This window comes from Abramis brama (assembly GCF_963993115.1).
Source record: "Abramis brama genome assembly, chromosome: 19".
In the NCBI taxonomy this organism is placed as follows: domain Eukaryota; kingdom Metazoa; phylum Chordata; class Actinopteri; order Cypriniformes; family Leuciscidae; genus Abramis; species Abramis brama.
Genome location: NC_139981.1, coordinates 32,491,874 through 32,507,506, shown reverse-complemented (window position 1 = coordinate 32,507,506; position 15,633 = coordinate 32,491,874). Strand labels below are relative to the sequence as shown.

At 39.1% G+C, this 15,633-nt stretch overlaps 1 protein-coding gene across 2 annotated transcripts in view; it reads right to left on the bottom strand.

Moving 5' to 3' along the window:
* Nucleotides 1–152: 152 nt before the first annotated feature.
* Nucleotides 153–15,633, bottom strand: part of col21a1 (collagen, type XXI, alpha 1) — an 85,506-nt gene continuing 70,025 nt past the window's right edge. For both annotated transcript variants that reach the window (XM_084092266.1, XM_084092265.1), the window contains exons 22-29: nucleotides 11,882–11,917; nucleotides 10,517–10,561; nucleotides 9,791–9,823; nucleotides 9,563–9,709; nucleotides 8,958–9,012; nucleotides 7,425–7,625; nucleotides 3,281–3,358; nucleotides 153–1,323 (exon numbers count right to left, since the gene is read on the bottom strand). In XM_084092266.1, the coding sequence (XP_083948392.1) occupies nucleotides 1,136–1,323; nucleotides 3,281–3,358; nucleotides 7,425–7,625; nucleotides 8,958–9,012; nucleotides 9,563–9,709; nucleotides 9,791–9,823; nucleotides 10,517–10,561; nucleotides 11,882–11,917 (783 nt within the window). In that variant the 3' untranslated portion in view covers nucleotides 153–1,135. The remainder of the gene's footprint in view (nucleotides 1,324–3,280; nucleotides 3,359–7,424; nucleotides 7,626–8,957; nucleotides 9,013–9,562; nucleotides 9,710–9,790; nucleotides 9,824–10,516; nucleotides 10,562–11,881; nucleotides 11,918–15,633) is intronic.

Sequence of the window (15,633 nt, the reverse complement as noted above, 5' to 3'; positions counted from 1 at the left end):
CTCACTTTTAGGTTTTTCCGGTTTCATTTATGACCCTGTTATGTGACACTATAAGAAATAGGGATGATCACCTGGAAATTATAGTACACATTCACAACATCATATATAATACTGCTTTTGTAACAGAACATGAAGCAACAACAGCAACAAAAAATAATAAAAAAGGTTTTAATTAATATCATTAAAAGTCATTCAAACACATGAATGTTATAAAAAAATAATCACTGCAAAAATAAGGAAGCGCTCTCACAGGAGAAGCTGTAACTGATATCAGTTCTTATAAATAACAAAAAAATTATACATTTATTGGAAGGTGTGCTTTATTACACTCTTCTACACACCCTTTATCAACCAAGGGTAAAAGAAAGAAAAACATCAGAATTGTGTCTCATTTGCTGCAGAGAAAGGCAGATTAAAATGTATACGATAAATTTGTTCAATTTACCATTTCAACATTTAATATAGATATCTAAGCACACTCACATGTGTAATCTGAAGACTATGGACAGCCTGGAAATATCAGAGGCCTGGAAAAGGTGTGGAAATGAGTAAAATCTTAAACATTCATGGAAAACTCATGGACATTTCTATAGTGAATATATACTGTTTCTGCTCTAAAATATTACAGGCTAGAAATTACAATTTGTTTTAAATAGATTTTTTTAAATGTTTCCTGTAAATCACAAATACCAGGAAAAGTCATTGGTCACAAAGATGTGGGAACCCTAGCAATATGTAAGGGGATGAGGACTAGAGAGACAGAAGGCATGAAGCGTTGCAGAAGAACTCCCACGACAAAAGCAGAGGGACAGTAAATCTGGCATCATAAATACGACGAGACGCTGGGCTGGTGATGGTTGAACGCCACTCGAGGGAGCAAGAGAGCCGACGAAAGGAAGAATTTCTCCTCACACTGGATGCTTTTCATTCCTCGTGACAAACAGCGTGAATAAATCATGGCACATCTCAGCTTGTGACAGTAAGTGTCGAATCGAGTTGTGGACAATCGCTGGTGTTAATGTATTATTTACACTTTAAGAGGTACTTCATGTGTCCGTGAGTGTGAGACACTCTTGATCGTCCTGAGATTGGAAAGATTCGCTGTTTTCTCTCGTTCACTGACTGTCTGCCTCTTTCAATAGTTTGGCCCTTTACTGTAAGCGTCTCTTCTCATCATTGCAGCGTAGCACATGTGAGGATGGCACACTCCTGGCTGGCCGGGCTCCCCGGGGTGTCCTCTCTTCCCCTCCTCTCCGCTGTGACCCGGCGACCCCGGTTTACCGGCCGGTCCTGGTTTTCCCACTCCCGACGGGCCCATCGGACCTGGAGTCAAAGAGATTCTGTGTCAAAGTGACATTCTGACAGAAGAGCATTCAAGCTCTTTGTGTGCTCATTTTAAACTGCTGTCCACCATGTAAATAATTATGCCTGCTTATAATGTCCGCCCTGATTATTTAACTCTTTCCCTGCCAGCGTTTTTGAAAATGCGTTGCCAGTGAGCGCCAGCATTTTTGATCATTTTCACAAAAGTTTCATGGCCTCCAGAATATTTTGTTGTATGAATATCTGAACATGCAATATTTCAACAGAAAGAACAAAGCCTCTGGCTTTAAAAAAAAGAAAGAAAATCATTTAATTCTAGCTAGGGCTGGGGGAATTAACGCATTAATCTTTGCGATTAATTTAAAATGTTTAACGCGTTAAAAAAAAATAACGCAATTAACGCAGCACTTTTTTTTTGCCTCGTTTTAATGGCTTCCTGTTGCGGCTGCTATTGAAAAGGCCGAAAATATGCCGTCCCGCCCCTCCGTGTTCGGCGATCAGGTTTCATTCTCGCGCAGCTTTCATGAGCGGGTCTTTTCCGCTCTGTGTGTGCGCCGCGGTTTCCGTTCCGTGTGTGTGTTTGTGTGTGTGTCGGCGCGCTGCGCTCTCTGCTCAGTGTTCCGCTGTGTTTGCGCTGCGCGTTCTGCTCTGTCGTTAACGGCCCAAACGCTCCAATCATGTACCGATCATAAACTGGAAAAGCAAAGTCCGCTCAAATAACGTGAAATTTCTCTGAAGTACACTTCTGTTCGCAAAAGCCCTACTGAGCTGGTATAGTCATGCTGGGCAACAATGGTAAAATTACCTGCTCTGATCACATGCTCTGGTAATAATAGCTTTGTAGGACTATATTTTATTTTGATAATTAGTATTAAAAAAAATTTTTTTTTAAAATCTGTTAAATTATGTTGATTGATTATTGAAAAAGAATAATACATTGATATATTGATGTTTAAGATTATTTTAATATAGGGCTATTTTCTGTTCCTTTTTTCTCCTGTGTTGTTTAATTTAATTAGGTGATTCTAAGTTTAAATATTGATGATTACAAGCTTGGGGGAAATGCAATTAATTGCAATTAATTACAGCAAATTGTGCAGTTAATTAGTTAATTTTTTTTAATCGATTCCCAGCTCTAATTCTAGCTTAATGCATTCTTTTTTTATCAACAATTGAATTTCATAAAAAAATGATACAATTTGAGCACAAATCTGAGAAAATCGTGTTTTTGTCAAAGACTACATCTGAAAAATAAAAAAGGTAATTTCGACTTTTTATCTCACAATTCTGACTTTATAACATTCACGCAATTGTGAGATAAAAAGTCAGTCTTTTTTCCCTTAGAATTGGACTTTATAACTCACAATTATGAGTTTATATCTCACAATTCTGAGAAAAGATGTCAGAATTGCGAGATATAACCTCACAATTGCGAGAAAAAAAGTCAGAATTGCGAGTAATTGCTGGTAAATAATGGTAAAAACACTGGGAAAATTCCATCAATGGCGAGGAAGGAGTTATATATATATATATATATATATATATATATATATATATAAAAAATGCTAAACATTGTATGATAATGCGATGGGAAATGTATTTGTTGGTCTGATTTTACCAGTATATTAATTTTCCAGTAATATTTACCAGTAAAATAATATTCTACATTATTTTACTGGAAATCAATACTTTTTATATTTAAAATGTTTAAATGCATGTCATCAGCGACACCGCATCCATTATGTATCTGCTACTGACAGCTGGTTGTGGAGCGTTGTTGCTCATTTCATGGCAGTTAAGGCCAGAAAATTAAAAATGATTTGGAATTGGAAAATTATCTCAGGGCAAATGTGATCTCAGGGAAAAACTAAAATAATAAAAAGTATATGACCCTTTTAATTCGCACATGAATGGCCTGTTTAATAACTAGTGTTAGTGGTGGTTAGCATCTGCTCACCTGGTGGTCCTGGGAGACCTGGGTCTCCAATTTGTGATCGTCCTTGATTTCCTTTATCACCCTTTTCTCCTGGATCACCTAGACATAGCCAGAAAAAAATCATTTTGTGTGCTTCAAAACAGACAAACTAAATGAATATATGTATATGTATGCTGATACAGATTTCACTTTGGAAGCTTTTAAAGGGTTAGTTCAACCAAAAATGAAAATGATGTCATCATTTATTCACCCTCATGTCGTTACAAACCTGTAAGACTTTCGATCATCTTTGAATGTAGTAAAAACATATTAATTTGTCTTTCAGAGACATTTCTGTCCCTCCGTTGACAGCTACGCAACTACCACTTTGACTGATAAGGTTTGTTCTCGCGTGTCATGCAGGTGCGGTTGAGCTTCTGTTTATGTTCGCTGATCAATGTTTATTTGTGAATAAAAGTCTAAATTCAATCTGTTCATCATAAAAAGCGATCGTATCTCTTCGGAAAATTTGGACTAAACCGCTCAATTCATGAGGATTCGTTTTACGATCCTTTATGAACTTTTTGAAGCATCAAAGTGGTGGTTGGAGGGACAGAAATCTCTCAGATTTCATCAAAAGTTCTTCATTTGTGTTTCAAAGATGAACGAAAGTCTTACCGGTTTGGAACGACACCAGGGTGAGTAAATGACAGAATTTTCATTTTTGGGTGAACTAATCCTTTAACCAGCCTTAAGCTGACAAACATACTTTGCAACTTTAATCCCTTCCAAATCTGTTTAGACTGTGCTGTGCCACGGAACACAAGGAACAGGTGCAGTGGATCAGTTAGCCAACAAATAACCATAGCAACCAGTGACCAGGGACAAAGGAAACATGAACTAATGCAGGTAAACTTAGGCTCCGTTTACACAACACTGTTTTCAAATAAAAACTGAAAACTTTATGTGTTTTGGCCGTTCATTTACACGACAACGGCGTTTTGAGGGCTTGAAAATGCCCCGGACTGTAGAAGAGGGAACGAGACGCTGCGTCGATTGACACTGAGGGAACGGTTCACGTGATGACGTCTTGAACCACATGTGAAATCAGTCTAATGGTGTGGTGGAACGTCAGAGGCAGGTGACATCACGAAGCAGAAAACTATAAAGCCTGCCCAAAACCAAGCAGCGCTAGCTTCGTAAAAGTCTGAAGTAAGTCGCTGACAGGCACGTAGGAGATATGGCAAGGTGACGCAGCGTCTCGTTCCCTCTTCAGGGAACCGAGGTTACAGTCTTAACTGTGGTGTTCCCTTTCAAGGGAATTCGCACTGCGTCGATTGACACTGAGGGAACGTCTATGCCAATGCCACCATAGCAAGAAGTGACTGTCCTGTGTGAAATCGAGAAGAGCAGCACTAGGATGAGAGCACCTGGGATCCTGGTGTAGAGTCCAGGTTCAAGGAGTAGAACCTAACAAATGTGTGCGGTGAGGACCAGCCTGCCACATCACAGACATCTTGGAGAGCAACTCCTGACATAAGGGCCTTGGAGGCCGCCACACTCCTAGTAGAATGGGAACAGACTGACATAGGAGAAGGTTGTCCGACCGACTCATAAGCAAGTGAGATAGCCTCAACTATCCACTTGCTCATTCTCTGCTTTGATGTTGGGGACTTTTTATATGCCACAGGGCCGCGTTTCCACTGTCGGGCCAGGGCCGGGCTGTGCTAGTGCGTGCCAGGGCCAGTCGCGTTTCCACTGTCACTTCCGGGGCTTGATCGGGGCTTACTCGGGGCCAACGGCCAGGATTTCTGGCCCGTCGAATACCTTGGGCCAAAGCGGGCCAGCTCGGGCTAGAGGAGTGGTTACCAACAGAGGCGGAGTTCACCTGAGTCGGGAGACGGCAGCGCCGGATGATTCTGTCAGCATTAAAGACTTCTAAAATAATTTAACTCGCGTTCATGTTTGAATGCCTTCTGTTTGTGATGCAAAAGACTATGCGCGCTAACCGTTACCATAGTAAACATAGTAAACGCTTGAAGATACGCATAGTAAAAAAAACATAGTGAACGCTTGAAGAAATCAGACCAATATTAAAGGCTATCACAGTCATGTTTTTATTTTATCTGTCAGTAGCCTACGTCTCGTCTCTTTATACCGGACTATCATAAAATAAAGCAACTTTTTTTTCAGGAGCTTCCTCTGTTTCTCTGACTGAAAATATCTGTATGGGAGTCGAGAGAGTGCTAAAGCTCCAGGTCGTATGGCATATATTTGTAGAAATTATCATTCTTTCTAAATGTGATGTAAATATGTCCTGTAACTACCAGATAAAGAAACAGACGCGACTGAAGAAGTGTGTCCTCTTTCTTTTGTGAAATAGACCTAACAGTAATTTATTTCTGAGTGACTAATGTGCAATTTTGACATAAATTAATTCATTATGATCAATGTATCACTTTTTATTGTAAACCTGTGGTAAAACATTGATGCTTGGGTTTTAAATATTCAAGTAAACAAAAAAAAAATGCCAGCAAACGGCCGCTTTTATCATGTTTGTTTTAAACGCTGTTTCCAGTGATTTCTGATTAGTTTTCTGATAAAACTTCCATTTGTTGGTGAAATGATGGGTTAGTGTGACGTTGTTCCAGAGAGGCGTGTTACGGGCGTGTTTTAGTGAAGCGCTGTGGAGCTTCTGGCCCGACAGTGGAAACGCAGGCCTGGTGCTATTAGCCCGGCACGGCCCGTTTAAAGCCCTGGCTCGCACTGGTCCGACAGTGGAAACGCGGCTACTGAAGGACAATGGCCAGATCCCATGTCGGCACCCTGGTACGAACTGCAGGCCTCAGCCTCAGAGTACCACTGAGGGAACAAGATACCAAGGGGTGTCTACCCAACGACATTCCACCCAAAGGAATGTGGTAAGCAGCGATGGCCGCCACATAAACCTACAAAGTGGACGGGGATAGACCTAGAGTGAACCGCTCCTGCAGGAACTCCAGCACTCTACCAACCGGGCAGTTAACTGGGTACAACTGACGGTCACTACACCAAGAAGTAAAAACTCTCCACTTCAGGGCATAAAGTTTCCACGTGGAGGGAGCTCTGGACTGTAGAATGGTATAGAAGCCCACAGGCTTCACAGTTCTGGACGGGGGTGAACAATCGAGCCCCCTGCTTGGGACAGAAGGTCCCTCCTGACGGGTAACTCTAGAGGAGGCCCGTCGAGGAGAGACACCAAATCAGGAAACCATACTCGGCCCGGCCAAGAACTTGGTCCCTGCGAACTCTCTCCAGAACTCCCGGGAGAAGAGCGATCGAAGGGAAAGAGTAGCCTCGACTACGTCTGCACCATCTCATCCAGTCCCAGAGGAACTGGATCCGTGAGGGGAAACCAGAGTGTACAGTGAGACTTCTCTCGAGAGCAATTATATAAATCAATGGAAATCTGTGAACATTCGGAGATAATGTACAGTGCTGTAGACACAGGCCTTGTCCACACTAATACGTTTTAGTTTGAAAACGCATCTTTTTCTCTCCGGTTTGGCCTTCCCTCCACACTAAGCTTTTTGAAAACGCTCTCCAAAGTGAATACCCTTGAAAACGCTGTTTTCGCGTTGTAGTGTGGACTGTGAAAACGGAGGTATTTAAAAACGATGGCATAAGTTTAGTCATGTGATGCATATTGAACCCATAGATATTCATGTTTATACCGGTATTGTGCCTATAATGAGCTGTTCACTTTCACACTGTTGCTAAAATATGTTACTTCACACACTCTTCCTATCACAGTCCTGAAAAGATGACAGAAAATTCACTCACATTTGCTGTCCTGCTGCAAAACATAAAAGCAGTTGCGTTTTACACCAAACATATATTGGTGTGTGAGTGCGGCCTTCAGTGAATGCTGAGATATTTTGCTGAATAAAATGATCCTGCCAGAAGAATTGCGCGATAACTTTATTATTTATTTTTCAGTCTGTATCATCTCAGTGAGCTTTTGTGAGATTTTACGCATGTGCAGTAAGGGGAATTTAGCGCTTTTCAAAAATTTCTCATCCACACTGAAATGTCGGAAAACGGTAGTGTGGACGGAGGGCGTTTTTAAATGAAAACGCCGTTGTCAAATGTATCCGGATTAATGTAGACGTAGACACAGTGTGATGTGTGTTGAGCATGTCTGTACCTTGCATGCCAGGAACACCAGGCCGCCCAGGTAAACCCCGCTGCCCTTGCAGCCCGTTAGAGCCAGATAAACCTGGGAATCCTCGAGAGCCATGAGGGCCCGGTGGCCCCGGAGGCCCCGGGGGTCCCACGCGTGTGTAGCAGTGCTCGCAGCTTCTGTGATGATTGTGCTGGCTACTCAACAGAAGAGTAGGAATCTCAGCTGTAACCACAAAACAGAATCAGACACAGGAAGGCTCTGTCAAAACTCGTGTATATAAACGTTCAGCGTTTAAAATTAACTTTGGTAGCACCAGTTTAGGGTACAATTCTCACTATTAACAAGTTGCGTATTGGCATGCATATTAGTAGCACATATTAATGCATTATTCTGCATGATATTCTACATACCTTAATCCACCCAATACATAAACTTAACCTTATTAACTATTAATAAGCAGTAATTAGGAGTTTATTGAGGCAAAAGGCATAGTTAATAGTTAGTTAATAGTGAGAATTGGACCCTAAACTAAAGTGTGACCTTTTTCACTCACCAGCCAATTTGGCTACTACCTTTAGTTAACTTACTGGCCATTCAGAACTTCTACTAGCAAAAACAAAAATTTCAGAAATAAACTGCTTAGATTTAAATGTATTTATTATTAAATCAGATTCTGAATCATTGAGTGCCTTTTAGTTTTATTACAGTCACTCACTGTTTGCAGACACCATACAAATAAAATAAAAAAAGAGATAAAACAACTCAGTGGCTTCTCTTATAAAACAGGATTTATTTTGTTGTAATTTCGAAATATATCTGACTCCAAAATGAATGTTTAATGGTGAACACATTGAAGATTGACAGGCTGTCAATTCATTAAGTGATCAGCTGTTTCCTCACAAGAGTCAATGTACTGGATTTAATGTTTTTAAGCCTCATTAAACATCCTAAAGTGTCCTTGTGTCCAAGGAATCACACACTGGACGCTTCATACTGTACTCGCATTCAAGATCAAGACGGCTGTTCAAAACAGATGTAATTTAAGGGAAAACTGTGAGTTGCACTCTAGTCTAGATCTACAATAGAGATCATGTTCACACACAACGCCTCTGCACTTACTCTCAATTTCTCTCAACATAAGTCAGTCAATACATGGAAAAACAATGTAACTTGAGTTACTTATTTGAAAATGTAACTCAGATAATTTGTTGTAAATGTCACCCTCCAGAAAGCTACAAAATAAAACTTAATAAAAAAAATCTGTGCACATATCTGTGATGGATAGGTTTAGAGCTCATATCATTAACCTGATATAATATCAATCAATCAAGTCTATGCAATATCCTTTCTAATATAGTGAAACAAACTTGTGTGTGTGTGCTTGTGTGTGTACTAAGTTTATATATATATATATATATATATATATATTTGGGTTATTGATGGATACAAAATGTTTTTGGAAGGTGGCCTGAACAGGATTTTTTTTTTTTTTTTTTTTGTGAGATTCACTTGTATACAATAGATTAAAAACGCCAGATAATTTTGGATACTCACATCGAAGGATGTCTCTGCAAATCTGCTGAATGTGTTGCTCAGAAAACTCTCTGCCCTGCAAAAACACAGAGTTTCTGTTCAACTGTCCATGCAATATTGGTAACACTTTACAATACGGTTCATTAGTCAACATTAGATAATGCATTAACTAACATGAACTAAGCATGAGCAATACATTTGTTGCAGCATTTATTAATCTTTGTTAATGTTAGTTAATAAATATACAGCTGTTCATTGTGTGTTCATGTTAGTTCACAGTGCATTAACTAATGTTAACAAATACAAACTTTGATTTTAATAATGTATTAGTAAATGTTGAAATTAATATTAACTAAGATTAATAAATGCTGTAGAAGTATTGTTCATTCTTAGTTCATGTTAACTAAAAATAGTTAAGTTAATGAACCTTACTATAAAGTGTTATCATAATATTATATCCTCCACTGACTAGATGATCTTACAGGAGAGGAAGGCACACACACACACATACACATACACATACACATACACATACACATACACATACACATACACATACACATACACACGCACACACACACACACACACACTGAACAATACAGTAATTAGGAAACGTATCACATACAGGTCGTCCCTCGGGTCCAGGTGTTCCCGCGGGGCCGGTTTCTCCGGTAAGTCCCCTGGGCCCCGAGGGTCCCGTCTGTCCCGGCTGTCCCGGGAGCCCCTGCTGGCCGTTCGGGCCCCTCTGACCGGACTCTCCTGCTGGCCCTTTCTGACATGCACACAAACACAGCTCAACACACTCACACTAGATCTCATGGTGACGGTGCGTTCAGATCAGAGATGTGCTCACCTCTCCTTTCTGCCCAGCTGGCCCAGTTAAACCCTGTGTGGAGACAAGACACATGTACCAACTGGGTTACAAAACAACAAAGCAACAATAGCTTTTACAAAAACACCTGTGTGATTTGGCAAAATATTATGTGATGCTAGTTCTTGTTAAAACGGACAGGAAATTAGTGATTTAAACACCTCAATAAAAATCTGTAAAATGCTGCAAAATCACTAGATCACTAGATCAAAATCTAAATGCTTTGTAGTAAATCCATAAAAAGTGTATAGTATATTTTTGCTGTCACTGTATTTCCCTACACCTGTTTGCAAAATGAGTTAAATAGTGTGGCTTAATTGTCCAAATAGTTGGGACTTCTTCACTGTAGTTTGTTTCTCACCCTTAACCATGAAATGAAAACATAAAATGTTATGTTCTACTTAGTTATTTTATTTTTTATGCAAAATACTACTGTATGCAATAAAAGTGTTATAAAATGTGCCTTGCAAATGGCATTCAGCAAGAGAAACTACTCCACCTTGTGGTTGATTGTGTAATTTCAGATACAGAAATTGTTACTTATTATTAAAGTGTTTATTTTTATTTATTTAATCACTTCATCCAGTCCTGTAATTCCTAAATGTATAAAATTGAATGCGCTGTAGGTTTTATTTAAAAAAAAGTATACATTTAAAAGTTACATTTTCCATAAATATAATATAGTATTACACACACACGCAAACTTACATGAACACCAGGTCTCCCAGAGTCTCCTCTTTCACCTTTCATCCCCTGTTCAATTGCATAATTTTTTTTAGTAACATATACATATAAATATGTGGACCTATTCGACTCTAGGACATCTTAGGTTAGTGAACATCTAAGCATGTCCAATGAAATCACTCATATTGAATGCAACATGGGCCACTTCTGAAGTACTTGAAATCTTGACAAATTAAACTTCTTTGTTTCATATATGTCAAAAACATTTATCATATACCCTGCTTTAAAGATCTGATCAGCATGAATTCTAAATTCTAAAATTTACAAATAAATACCAAGATAATATATATATATTTTTTTTGTAATGCTTAAAAATAAATTAGAATACTTGATTTTTTTTTTACTTTTTCCTCATTTAAATTTCATAGATTTTTTTTATTTTATGCTGCAATAATATTCTTTTTTACACTGTATTCATCCTAGAGACAGAAACATTCTGCTCCTTGAAAAATCATCCATGAAGTGAATGAATTTGACTGCCAACTGAATCTGAAATAAATGACAATCCTTCTTGTCACAGAGATTTACCTTTTCATACAGCATTTTCAAGATATATTAGGGCCCTAGGAAATTAGTTTCATTTTCCCCATATTCCATATTTCCTCTCTTTCCTTTCTTTTTAATGGGTTAATAATTTTTTTTTTTTAAATCAAAAAGGAAATCAACTGAATTAATAAAACTTTGACACATTTATAATTTATTAAAATGTTAACAGAGCCTTATGAAATGTCTTTTTTCCCCCAGAAATTCTGTTGACTTTTTTAATTTTTCTGGATTCAGTATTTTATAATACAAATTCATCAACAAAAAAAAGTGGTAATTAAACGAATGCATACATCTTCAAAAATGCAATTAATCTCTTCATAATCATATTTAAATATCAGTCTTTATGATTTGATGAAGTCTGCAGCCCTACATTTGATTAATTCATCCAAATGTTGCCAAATTCCATTACATTCTGCGTTATACAGTAAATTCCATTTTTATGAGTGGATTTCATGATTCCAGCCGTGTTTTCCTCGGACCTCACTATAGTGACAAAAGCAACATCTTACATGTCATTGTAAGTATACTGTAATTAAATCTGAAAAAAACGTTTAGTAGAACCAGCAAAACGGCCACATTTTCCACAGGGATACAAGCCAAAAGACATTTGCCAACATTTACTAGTGATCACATGTAACAAAACTCTAAAAAGTTAGAGAAGGTTCCCTTTTAGTTTAATAACTGAGAGATAAGAACACATTTCCACCAAAATCCTTATCCTTAGCTTTAGCAATTATTTCCCCTTTTTTTTCAGTAAACCACAATTGTAAATGGTTAACTTACATCAGCTCCTCTTTCACCAGCATCTCCTCTTTGACCCTGTCAAAAACATTCACAGTATGGTTAGTTAGAAAACCATGCAAATATACTTACAAATGAAATTTTAATTTCTATAACTAGGCAAAAAGAATCCAAATAAAGAAAGCTTTCTATTATTTCACATATTTATTGACATAAAATGTTGGAGAAAAGTATGAGAACCTCTAAGGTCATCAGTGGTTATTAAACAGGTAGTGAAGTTTTGATGAATGGGATAAAAGTCAGGAGTGTGTTTATCAAGCCCAGCCCGACTGAGAGAACAGAAACCTGGTAATAGTCAGGTCCTTTCCTCATCATGCTTCAATCAGAAGATATTTCTGAGGACTTCCCAAAAACCATGCTGAAATGTTTTTTTCGTATTTGTCATCCTAAAAATTCATTCCGCACAGAAACCTTGCACACTGAGTCCGATGCATATTAAAATGCAGAGAATCGAACCCGATCCGAATTTATGTTATGACGGACTAAAGTTTCGGAGGCGGTGTGTAAACATGATTGACACAACGTGAGGTCGTATTATCTATTTTTTAACGTGCAAAACTTTCAGACAAGAATTTCTCAGTATACGAGGACCATAACTTTGCAATTTTGCTTAACTATTTCTAAATTAGCAATACTGAGTATTGGTATAAACACTATATGGACAAAAGTATTGGGACGCCACTTAATTGTTGATTTCAGTTGTTTCAATCAGACCAATTTTCACAGATGTATAAAATCAAGCACCTAGCTATGCAGTCTGCATTTACAGAGATTTGTGAAAAAATGTGCTCAATGAATTCAAGCACGGTGCTGTGATAGGATGCCACCTTTGCAATAAGTCAGTTCATGAAATTGTATCCCTGCTAGATATTCCACGATCATCTGTAGGTGGTATTATTGGAAAGTGGAAGTGTTTAGGAACAGCAGAAACTCATCCACGAAGCAGAAGACCATGTAAACTCACTGAGCGGGGTTACTGTGTCTAAGGGTGCTCTCACAACTGCCTCATTTAGTTCTGTTGAATCGCACTAGAGTTCGTTGTCCTCCTTGGTGCGGTTCGTTTGGGCAGTTGTGAATGCGGCAATCGCACTCGGGTGCGCACCAAAAGCGGACCAAACAAACGTAGGTCTCGGTACGCTTTCAAACGATCTCTGGAGCGGTTCGTTTGTGGTGAGAATCAGACCTCGAACAGACCCAACTGCCAAAGAACTGCGCATTTTTGGACTAAACCAGCTGCCGTAGTCAGCTGCACTGTGCATTATGTCACTGTTTAGCAACATTAATGCACGCCTCCTCCTGAAGTGACTTGCGATGTGCCTTCGCCGCATGCAGTGCATTAAAACATTATTTTCAAGCCGCATCCTCGCTTCATTCTCGAATTTTATTGTTTGTCTAAAGTGGTGTAGACAAACTATATAATAAACTATGACCAGGGATACAATCAGCCCACGCAGTCATCTCTCCATAGTAAAAAGCGGCGTGTTGTCTGCCGGATTTTACTCCTCTTTGTTTACTTCTGGGTGTCCTGTTGGAATTTTCCGGCACGTTAATTCTGACCAATCAAAGTGCAGTAATGGAAATACTTTCAAGACACATCTGGCCAACGAGTGATGTGGATGTTGTCACGTGACTGCATTTTGGTTCGTTTCATCAACTCATCAAATGATTCGGACCAGAGAAATCAGTGTGGTGTGAAAAAGAACCAAAATGCCTGAAAAATTATACAAAGTATAATTTTTCGTCCTTGGTCCAGAGCAAATGAACCTAACTACAGATGTGAAAGCATCCTAAGGTGCATGGTGTGTAGTCGCCAAAAGTCACCAACGCTCAGATGATTCTCTTGCTGAAGAGTTCCAAACTTCCACTGGAATTACTATCAGCATAAAAAAACTGTGCGGCGGGATCTTCGTGGAATGGGTTTCCATGCAAGACTCACGTCACCAATTACAATGCCAAGCGTCAGATACAGTGGTGTAAAGCACCACTGGAGTGTGCAGCAGATGAAACATGCTCTGACGGAGAACATTACCTGTCTGACTGCATTGTGCCAGCTGTAAAGTTTGGTGGAGGAGGGATGATGGTATGGGGCTTCTGAAGGGAATGGGGTTTACAGGGGTTGGGCAAGGCCTCTAACTTCCAGTGAAGGGAAATCTTAATGCTTCAGCATACCAATACATTTTTGACAATGTTATGCTTCCAAATTTGATGGAACAGCTTTGGGGAAGGCCCTTTTCTATTCCAGCATGAAGTCCATAAAGTCATGGTTGGATGAGTTTGGAAGAACTTGACTGGCCCGCACAGAGTCCAGAACTCAACCCCATCCAACACCTCTGGGATGAACTGAAATGGAGATAGCGAGCCAGGCCTTCTCATCCTGTGCCTGACCCCACAAATGCTCTATGGGATGAATGTGCAAACATTCCCACAGAAGCACTCTAAAATCTTGTGGAAAGGCTTCCCAGAAGAGTGGAAGCTATTACAGCTGCAAAGGGGGACCAACTCCATATTAATGTCTATGTATTTCGAATGTTATGTCATTAAAGTCCCTGTTGGTGTAATGGTCAGGCATCCCAATACTTTGGAAATGAACCATATAGGGCCTTAAAATATTCAAAGTTAACCAAAACCTAAAAGGATATTAAGAGATCTTTAATTCTTCTTGAGTTACTATATGCAAACTTCAGGGGAAACAAACTCAAGAAGTGCTTTTTTCCATTTTTCAACTGTCACCATTGGCATATAATGCAAAAAAGATGGCTAAAGTCAAGAGATTTTACTAACAGACCGACCAGTAAAATAATGATGCTGCCATCTTTCTAAAATCATTTGTACCCCCCTGTAATTTGGCTCAATTTTGACAAACATCTTGGATTACTTAATAAATATTCATCTATGCTTTATTCTTCATTTATGTATGTCTTTCACCAGAAAAAAATATGAACAAAATAAAAAAACTGAGCTGGGGATCTCTGGTTGAACCATATACCAATACTCATATAAACAAACAACTACAACAAAAAATTGTCATTCCATTGAACATTGGCCTTTAGATCTATATATCTGCTCCTTTATACAACATGCCAACGGGGTCTATACAAAGACCAAACAGCACTTACATCAGGTAGCTGGTTCAGAGCTACTTTGACTAAAAATAAAAGTGCTTATAGGAACTCATCTATCTTAAAGAAGGCAAAAAAAAATCTGTCTCCACTTTTTTTAAATACTGTATGTAGTTTCAGTGACACGATTGGCACCTAGCAGAATTACAAAATAAAAGAAATATTCGTAAGCTCTTGCCACAACTAATAAAGCAATTCTTTACATATGCACCTGGAGGAAACCCACGCAGACATATGGAGAACATGCAAAATCCACACAGAAAGGCCCCCTGACAACAACCATTGAGCTACTGTGCTGAGCTGTGTGTGTGTGTGTGTGTGTGTGTGTGTGTGTGTGTGTGTGTGTGTGTGTGTGTGTGTGTGTGTGTGTGTACTTGTACAACTATCTTTGTGAGGACCAGTTTGAGTTTTAGACCATTGGAGTGAGGACAAAGAGAGTAAAGTGAGGACATTTTGGCTGGTCCTCACTTTCTGAGAGCCTTTAAAGTCCTGTTTGAGGGTCAAGACTTGGTTTTAGGGATAAGGTTATAATGAGGTTAAGGGTCAGTTTAGGGTCAGGGTTCGGGTTAGGCACTTAGTTGTGATGGGTAAGGTTAGGGTAAGCGGCTTGAGGTT